We start from the raw sequence: 10012 nt of genomic DNA on the forward strand, positions 1-10012 counted from the left end.
CTAAAATTTTTGTGAAAACTAAAATAATGTTCAAAACACACTGTGTTTTTATTGTGTTTTCTAGAAACACAATGTGTTTTTATTGTGTTTTCTAAAAGCACATTGTGTGCTTTTGATAGAGCGTGAAAATCAGAAAATTATTCAAACACATTGTGATATAAACTTAGCAAAATGTGTTTTATAAAAACACATTAAAAATACATTGTGTTAAATTCAGATTTTTGGTCAGTTTTCACGAAAATTTTAATTTTCAAATGATAAAAACCCATTCAATATAAATATATTTAGGGCCGGAATGCAATTAACTAATCCTGAAAAGTTATTGTGTGCATGAACTCTAGGTCGGCTTTATTGTATTCAGGGAACTTGTTCAAGAGTCCTATAGTAAACAAAAGTTACCGGGTAAGAAGTTAACCGGTCACCACTTTCACGTTGACTGCTTACGTGGCATGCACACAATAACTTTTTGGAATTAGTTTGTGCACACAATAAATAAAAAATACGAAAATAAACAAGTTTTATGTGAAGTAACCGGTCCCACATCTGTTTTATGTTCACAATAAACATAATTTCAAGTTTCCTGAATACAATAAAACCGACCTAAAATTCGTGCACACAACAACTTTTGGTGATTAGTTGACTGTATTCCGGCGCACTTAGCCCTTTAGCAAACTACGTTGAAAAGGTGTGAAGGTGCAAAATCGTGGCTAAAATCATGGAGAGAAAATTTTTGTTGTGTCAACTCGTTCGGCTGTGGCAAAACAGATGGCGGGAACTTTTTACACTAGCTGAAAATGAAAAATAAAATGAAAGTCACTTAGTGGCGACTTTCAACTTTTAAGATGTTGGCGCTGATTACTTTTTGGCTTATCTTTGAAAATTTAAATCCGAAAAGAAATTTGTAAATAGGCCGGTTAGCACGACAACTTTGTCGCCAAAAGTTGCTCTTCCTGTAGTGATATTAGATGAGACGGGGATACAAATGGGAACCACATGAAACTTTCTTTAAGGGCGTGTGAAATTGGGGTAACGGATGACTGGTGGAGAAAAATTAGTCAAAAGCCTTGATGGTGATGGTCAAATGTGAGAAGAAAATGTGGTTAAATTCTAGTTTATTTTTTAGCATAGAAAATGGAGTTTGTGAATGTAAAAGCTTGTTATATGATCTACTCACATTAGAATTCAGGTCCCATCTTTTTTATTTGTCCTAACTATTTCAAAGCCACTCAATCACTCTGTTGATCATCATAAAGTTAGTGTCTAACGGGTTTTGTTGGGTATTAGAAATGATTATCATGTTCTTTTTCATGTACTTTGTTGTCTCTTGTCTGCCTCCCCTTCACTTTGCTATTAGTAATTGCCCCGAATTTTTTGTTTGTCCAAATCATCCTCCTTTCAGGTATCCATTTTACAACGCTAGTAACACAGAATGTGGGTTGATAGAGGTCGACTGTACTACTTCTGGCGGGGAAATTCAACTTGGAGGACAGTCACATGTGATTTTATCCAAGTTGGATTCTAATTCCTTAATCATCCGTAACAGCACATTTGAAAATCTTGTCAAAGAAGAACACTGCGAGGCGCTTATGGATAATTTCACTTCTCCAAGCCCTCTTTTGTTTTCACTATCAATAATTAGTCCCAACATCACTCTCTTCAAGTGCAAAAAAAATCTCAGTTATACTCGAGTAACTGATTCGTATTTTGAGATGAGTAATTTCAGCCACTACAACAAATGCAAAGATTACAATTTCTACTATACGCATCCCTACACAAATTCAGGAGTTCCAAGCGATCTCCCACATATATGTCAAGTAATACGGCTGCCTTTGAAAAAGAGTTGGCAATTTGTCCGTGAGAACCCAGATAAAGCGGACATATTTTATCTTCTTCCTTCTAACTTCTCTATTTCATTCTCTCTGTCAGCTTCCTGTGAAAGGTGTCTAAAAAACGATAGTCATTGTCAAAATAAGAATGGAATGATTCGATGTTCAGATGTCATAACGGGTATTTTCAGCTTCGTATTTCCTCTTCCACCTTCCTTTATGTCCTCATCGATTTTATGTGTTATTATTATTAGATAGATAAATGCATGCTTACTAATGTACAAAATATTTTACTGTGTAACTGATAGGATTATTCAAAAAAAGATATTGATACCACAAAGATTGATAAATTTACCACAAAATACAAAATATATAGCATGCTGTACAAATGTTTGATGCACAGTTGTGGTAAATATATTAATTTTTATGGTATGAATATCATCTTCCATAATAGTATATAACTACTCTTTTGTTGTTTATTTGTTAGAAATACCAAACCGAGGACAAACCGTGATTGTAGGTAGTGTCCCTCGATTGTTGTTATTAAATAAACGTGTACATAAAATATTTAACAATATTGTAACTGATAAGGTAATCAAACAATATTTCACTGTCTTATAACTAGACTTTTGTTATTAGGTGCTGCAGAAAATCCAGACCAAAGAATTACAGAGATTTTGGGTAATGCCCCTCTTCATTTGTTAATATATAAACCCCTACACAATTCCGTTGAAAAATATGTACGTAATCTTATTTACTTGCTATTGGTCTTGAAATCGTAGGACTGCTCTTCTTCACTTTCGTTATCGGCGGTAATTAATATTTACGGATTTTTTTTTCTTTTTTGTCTATTATTTAAGTTACTGTGCATTCCAATTTCAAAAAATTTTTTGCTAACGCTTCCCAACTTTGTTTAATGCTGTAACAACTGCAGGAGTTGTGATTGTACTACTGGTTACCTTGATCAAATGTTTGATAAAGCAACTCAAACAGATAATCATGATTTATTGGCTATGGCTCCAAAAAAGAAAGAGCAATGTCAATGTGGATAACTTTCTTAAGAATCATGAATTCTTGGCTCCTAAAAAGTATTCTTACTCACAAGTTAAGAAGTTGACCAACTCCTTCAAAATCAAACTAGGACAAGGTGGCTTTGGTTCAGTGTATAAAGGAGAGCTAAGCAATGGAAATCTTGTGGCAGTCAAGGTTTTAAACCAACTAAAAGGTAATAATGGTGAAGATTTCATTAATGAAGTTGCGAGTGTTGGCAGAACTTCTCATGTAAATATTGTAAGTCTTGTGGGATTTTGTTGTGATGGCCGTCATAGAGCATTGATCTATGAATTCATGCCTAACGGGTCCCTTGAAAAGTTCATATATGGACGGGAATCCTCCAGTAATATCCAAATTGGGTGGGAAAAGTTGCACCAGATAGCAATTGGGATTGCTCGAGGCTTAGAATATTTGCATAAGGGTTGTAGCACACGGATATTACATTTCGATATAAAACCACATAATATTCTTTTGGACCAAGATTTCTGTCCAAAGATATCAGACTTTGGGCTTGCTAAGCTATTCCTTGAGAAAAGAAGCATGATATCCTTGTCCCATATGAGAGGAACACCGGGATACATTGCTCCTGAACTATTTTCAATAAATTTTGGACGAGTCTCCCAAAAGTCGGATGTTTACAGTTACGGAATGATGGTTTTGGAAATGGTTGGAGGTAGGAAAAATATAGAGGTTGATGTTGATCACACAAGTGAAATATACTTTCCTCATTGGATGTATAAAAAGATTGAAGTAGATGAGGAACAACTTGGACTCCATGGGATTGTGAGCGATGAAGAAAACAAGATGGTGAGGAAGATGATCATAGTGGGTTTGTGGTGCATTCAGACAAATCCCTTGAACCGCCCGACAATAACTAAGGTGTTGGAAATGTTAGAAGACGACTTAGCATCATTGGAAATCCCCCCAAAACCTTATTTGTTTTCTCCAACAAGGTCCATCAATCCCCTATCTATTGATAATACGAATGTTAAATGTTCCTTTGTCGATAGCTCATCACTTTGAAATGTTATTCTCGTAAAAGTCATGTAGCTATGCTTTGTACGCTGAATAACAATGTTATGTGCGCATGTCCTAAATGACTGTTATATGTTATACATGTACTAATAATCCTGTAAGTGTCAATGGTACAATTGGGGGAACATAAATACGTAGGTATGTGATGCATATTTAGATCTATAATTTCATTTTGTTAGAACTTTAATCTATATTTTTATATACGACAACAGGAACCGCGCGTTGCGACGATGATGGAGGTGACGGCGGTGATGGTGATGTAATGGCGGCAGCGGGTGACGGTGACGGGTGGTGGCGGCGGCGGCGAGTGGCGATGGTGGCGGAGATTGGTGGTGGTGGTGGTGGCGGCGCCGGTGAGCAAAGACGGAATTCATGTATATCATATAATGTGTTATGATGTATGGTATATTATGCATTAGAATGTGTACATTATTAAAACTTAAAATCAATATTGAAATTTTAAGTTCAATGTTGAAAATAAAAAACTAATTTGTTTTATATATTATAAATTATAAATTATAAATATATATATATATATATACTAGGTGTTTTACCGCACAATGTGCGGTTATTAAATTTATTTTTTGAAAATAATTTTGACACAAATTTCATAAACCCCAAAATAGTTTATTAATATTTATATTTGATGAGAATTTATTAAAATATCTTTGCCATATATAGAATTTTTGGAATTCATTAAATATGTTTAAATAAGATAATTATTATAAAAGTTTATAAAAATGACACATGGAATAAAAGTTTATGTGTCAATTTTTAAAAATAGCTTTAAATATATATATATATATATATATATATATATATATATATATATTGATTGATTGATAGTAATTCCGTCCACATAATAATTCCATCCACAAATTATCAGTTTGTTTCTTCTTATATATTTATCTTAAATTTATATTTTTTTGTTTACATTTATTTAATTATTTATTTTAAAGCAAAAACTGTATATTTGACACCAAACTAAATTTAAAATTAGATTAAAAAAATTAATTTCAAATTTCATATCCGTGACTTCGCGCAAGTTGTATGTTAGGTTTCTAATTTGAAAAATTACATAAATCATCCGTTATGGTTTATGAAAGCGTCATCAGTGAAATATATAAAATTTAATTTTCTGTAAATTTTGAAAATTAATCACAAAATTTGGTTGAATGAAACAAAGGTTAAGGTCTGTTTATTTTTGAACCATCAAGTGACTGAATTGATATAGTGACTGGATCTATAGAAAATATTTAATCAAGCCATTATTTTTAAAATATTTGTTTATTTAATGCTATAAAATATCTGTATGAATTAAGTAAATACAGTTATTTTTTGTTTATTTAGTAAAAAAAAAACATTTTTGATGTTTTAATGAATTAAGTATTTTTATTATTAAGTCGTGACTTTTTTATTAATTCCTAAAACACACGTTTATTAACATTAAATGAAGCCATTATTTTTAAAAATATGGAAATATTTATCTTGATATGATAAATCTACACATTGTTAATGCCTATTTAGTATCTTTTGCGTAAAAAAATTAAGTTCAGTAATTAAACATATGCCTTTTATCACATGCTAAAAATTTCCAACTAATACAAACAACTTTTATTTGATTTTGGAATTTTAAATAAAAGTAGTATGGATAGTACTTATTATAGAAAAATCCTCCTATTAAACATATCCACCTAATATCTATATCTATAATCTTTATTAAAGCATATTGGATTAAGAAATTAAGCAACATTTTTATTCTCATTCTACCCCTCCTTGAATAACTACCGTACCCTTCTATAACACAAAACCCACAAAAAAGAAAAAAAACTGCCGCATCTCTCCCAACCCTCTCGCCCCTCTCTGTCGCCATACCCATCTCATCATCACCGATCTAAATCACTGTCGCCGGATTCATCATCATCATCACCGATCTAAATCACACGCAACAAAAGCATGTTTTTTTTTCCATTTTTTTCTTAATCGAAAAGGTATTCCATCACCGATCTAAATCTCGCCCCTCTCTACCGTTTTTTTCTAAAACACAAAGGTTGTTTTTTTTAATTTAATAGTTTGAATTTTTTTTTCTTTTTCTTTTTCGTGACAGATTTGTAATAGAGTTGGGGTTTTATGGAAATGGGTTGCCGAATCGCCGCCGCCAAAAGGTTGACTTTCTTTTTTCCTATCCCGAATCAATAGTTTGAATTTTTTTTCTTTTTTAATATTTGTGATAGAGTAGGGTTTTTGTGGAAATGGGTTGCCGAATCTCCTCCACCAAAAGGTTTATATATAATGGGTTGATTTTGTTTTTTGTTTTGCAGATTTTTGATAGAGTTTGGTTTTTAATTGCCGGATTCATCGCTACCAACCACCGCCACAAGATTCATCACCATCATCAAAGGTTTCGGTTTTTCTTTCTATAATCATTGTTAATTTCTGATTATTTTTATTACTACTATCTTAATTTTTGTTAATGATTTGTGTTATCTTTTTTGTTAATGATTTTGTACACTACATTAAATCTCTGAATAAAGTTCTTCCCAAATTGGCCATTTTTTTTACGTTTAAGGGTGTGTTTTTTTGAATCACTATACTTTCTAATGACTGTGATACGACTATTTTCTAACGGTCTTGACGTTACTGAGCAAAATGTTCTGAAAAATGTGTGTATAAAGTGATCAGAACACAAGATTGAGACATGGGAACGTGGAGTTGGTGAGTAGGTACATTCCATGAACCATGAAATTCTTTGATGCATACAACTTATATCAGTGACTTTGTATTATAATAGATCAGTAGTAAATATTACTTTACAGCCATACATTTGTTGATATCTTCAACCAGGTTATTGTTCGACCCGACAGCAAGCAACTCCCGGCATGACGTGTTAAGAGAAGCTTTGTTAATTTGTGGTGTTAAATTGTAGGTTTGATATCTATTTTATTATTTCTCAAGTTTCATTTTGTAAAAATCTAATGTGCAGTTTCTCTTACTTGCTTATGTATAGGAACCTTTTCATCCTCTTCCAGAATAAAAGTTAAGGTATGTTGACATAAAAGTATTAAGTTTGATATACACTTGTGTGCACTGATATAAAATTATCATTATGTTTTTGTTTGTTTTTGGCGTTTTGATTAACTGTTAGTTGGGGAGTTTCGCCTAGAAATTCTTTTTACGAATTTGAAAATTACACAAGTTTTTTGTGAATTTCTTTAGATAAAAGGGTTTTAGATTTTTCTACATTTAAGAATGTTCTAATTAATTGTGTTGTAATACACATAAGTAATTTTGTATATTTGTTGACAGCACCAGCTACTGTGATGGTGTATCTGATGCAGAAGGTGACTCTTAATCAGATATACCAATGGATGAAAGAACATTTAACACTGGTTGACATAAATCCAGGTATATGTTGACCACAATCAAAACAACTTATCAATAAGTCTCTATTGTATGCAATTACTTCTATTTACTGTTTTACATGAATTTCTTGTGATATATAAGAGGCTATTTTATGTGCATTTAGGAACTGGTTATGTTAATAAAATAGGCTGAAAAAGATAGTTTTGGATGTGTGTATACTATTTGTAGTAGTAATACATAAATAATTATTTGTTTAATTTGTTTGGGATGTTCTGATATATATTTATATCTTTGATAAATGTTTTTTCATATATAATAACTACTATCATTTCTTTTTCCTCTATGTAATACTGTTCCGGTTTCCACCATCTTTCCCATCTTCCAACACCAGTGCCCAAAATTGTATTGTGCGTTGTGGTCCAGTAGTTATGTATACATGTTGTACCTGCAACTTCTATTGTCCAAGTTGAAATTTGCTTTCACTTATCCGTGGTGGTTGCTTTGATCTGTAATTGTTTTTATATTGTTCGAGACTTGACACAACTTTTGTAGAGCAAATGCAAATTACATAATCTTTGTTTATGAAACGAGTCACACTAATGGATGGAGCACAGATAAGATGTCTTTGTTCATGAATTACAACGGTACTATTTAGGTGCAATTTTACTTTAATGGACGTCTAACATGGTTTAAGATTAGTAGCCAAACTTTATTGCAATTTTGGTTTGTTAGCTCTCACACATGGTTTATATTCAGAGTTTGTCAAGCTGTGTAATGATATTGGATAATCTTATAACTAAATACATTAGCTTTCATGTGTCTTTTGAACTGCAGGGAATACAGCCAATATGTTCACATTGAATAGTATGAAAGGGGTGCAAAGCTGCTCATTTGTATGACACATTTTCTAGAATATATTGTTTTAAGAGTTGAGCTTGACCATTATATTATATGGTGCGTATTGATATTTTCTTTTAGAATAATAAATACTATTACTTATTATTATTATTTTTTTTAAAATTTTTTTTATGGTTCTTATCGGTTTACCACCATTTATTTATTTAGTTAGACACAATTTCACATTGTTTCTCATACTTTGAATCTATCTACTAAACTACGACTAGACCAAAACACAACATAGAAATGTAACTCGATTTCAATAAATCTATATAGAATTGGCAACGAGTATCACATTGTTATCGCTGATGCTGTGTAGAGATTTCGCACGTCGTAAATTATCGCCGCTGCAACGCGCGGGTACTAGACTAGTACCTATTAGAGGGAACACCTATCATCTAAAAAAACCCTCTCTTAGTATAGATCGCCATCACCTATTACATAAATGATTTTTATATTTTTATCCATACAAGTACACAACAACCACCACCACTACCCACCGCTGCCTCCATTTCCGCCAACACCATCGGTCGCTGCCACCACTACCAAATTGCCGCCGCTATCACCATCATCTCTGTATCGTTCAGACATGCATCTACTTATATAAAATTAATGCATTGAAAGCCTTTATAAAATATTTTATTACAATAAGTTGTTGGAGTAAACTTTCTACATGTAAAGTATTATTTTTTTATACGTATCATAATATCCTTAAAAATTAGAGACCCGTCCATTAAAAACTCATCCATTCTCATCTTTTTTGAGGGACAACTTTTCCTACCTCACTATCCACATGACGGAAGTCGTCCTCTCTTCCAAACCTCCCACTCCTTTCAAGCAGTGGACCTGATCACATATAGTATAGTAAGTAGTAAGTCCGGGATCATTCACAGGGATTGGTTTTGAAATAATTGTTTTCTAAAGTAGTTTTAGAAAAAAGATGGAACCGTAGCTGAATTGCTACCTCACTTTGACAATTTGAAATTAAAGAAATTGAAATGACAAGTTGTTTTCTAAAGTAGTTTTAGAAAAAAGATGGAACCGTAGCTGAATTGCTACCTCACTTTGACAATTTGAAATTAAAGAAATTGAAATGACAAGACGATTAAAAGTAAAGAAGTTTCAGACAATATAAATAAAGATAATCCACTTCGAATCCACTTGACTTCATCTATAATTGCATACGTTTAAGAGCAAATTATTCAAAGTTGACAAGATAAAACATTTTTCATTGAAAGTAAAACAAATTTTTTTCATACTCTCTCTTATTTTTCTCTCTAATCTGATTTCTGTTCCATTGAAAGTAAAACAATTTTTTTTTTCATATTGTGTTATTATTTCACTTTAATCAAATGGCTTCATCATCATCTTCTACTAATTCTGCTAATAACTCTAATAATAATGAATCTTCATCTGAATCTGGGTTTCGACACCCAGCTCCGGTAAGCGCTGTCAAGCTTCCTCCCTATGTTGTGGGTAGTGAAGTGGTTGTTAGCCCGGCCGATCTTGATACTAGTAAAACCAAGATCGTCAATCTTGTCTGTGCCAATGTTCATCCACCTTCTTGGGCAGAAGGTTACGATGAAATTGTTGCCTTCTTATGGCATCATCCGCTTGGCAAGATAATGATTGAAAAGCCGGATGTGGCGTACCAGGACATGCTCTGTGAGTTTTGGGCGAGCTGTGTGGTAGGAAAGATGAAGAAGGGAGATGTTGCAGTTTGAGGTACCATCCTCAATGGTAAGAAACAGGTAATCATTACTGAGAAAAGGCTTAGGTCTGCTTACGAAATTGAATATATGGAAGAAGATAATTATGCAAGTGTAGTTTCTCACATT

General features: G+C 32.6%; 1 protein-coding gene and 1 long non-coding RNA gene across 4 annotated transcripts; both read left to right on the top strand.

The window, feature by feature from the left end:
* The first annotated feature begins 1216 nt into the window (after positions 1-1216).
* LOC122588689 (LEAF RUST 10 DISEASE-RESISTANCE LOCUS RECEPTOR-LIKE PROTEIN KINASE-like 2.5) lies at positions 1217-4240 on the top strand. Of its 3 annotated transcripts, XM_043760859.1 has the most exons (5): positions 1217-2007; positions 2466-2507; positions 2609-2638; positions 2761-3832; positions 4127-4240. In XM_043760859.1, exons 1-5 carry the CDS (start codon positions 1287-1289, stop codon positions 4146-4148), a joined length of 1887 nt encoding a protein of 628 aa, XP_043616794.1. In that variant the 5' UTR covers positions 1217-1286; the 3' UTR covers positions 4149-4240. The 3 variants fall into 3 exon arrangements, with proteins under 3 accessions (XP_043616794.1, XP_043616792.1, XP_043616793.1); XM_043760857.1 differs by lacking the exon at positions 4127-4240 and having other exon boundaries at positions 2761-4064; XM_043760858.1 differs by lacking the exons at positions 2609-2638; positions 4127-4240 and having other exon boundaries at positions 2761-4064.
* Positions 4241-6453: 2213 nt separating this feature from the next.
* On the top strand, positions 6454-8206 carry LOC122586467. Its single transcript, XR_006322004.1, has 5 exons — positions 6454-6637; positions 6759-6836; positions 6922-6956; positions 7221-7319; positions 8112-8206. It is a non-coding gene; the product is annotated as an uncharacterized LOC122586467 (long non-coding RNA).
* The last annotated feature ends 1806 nt before the right edge of the window (positions 8207-10012 follow it).

Source organism: Erigeron canadensis, chromosome 2 (assembly GCF_010389155.1).
Source record: "Erigeron canadensis isolate Cc75 chromosome 2, C_canadensis_v1, whole genome shotgun sequence".
Lineage (NCBI taxonomy): Eukaryota > Viridiplantae > Streptophyta > Magnoliopsida > Asterales > Asteraceae > Erigeron > Erigeron canadensis.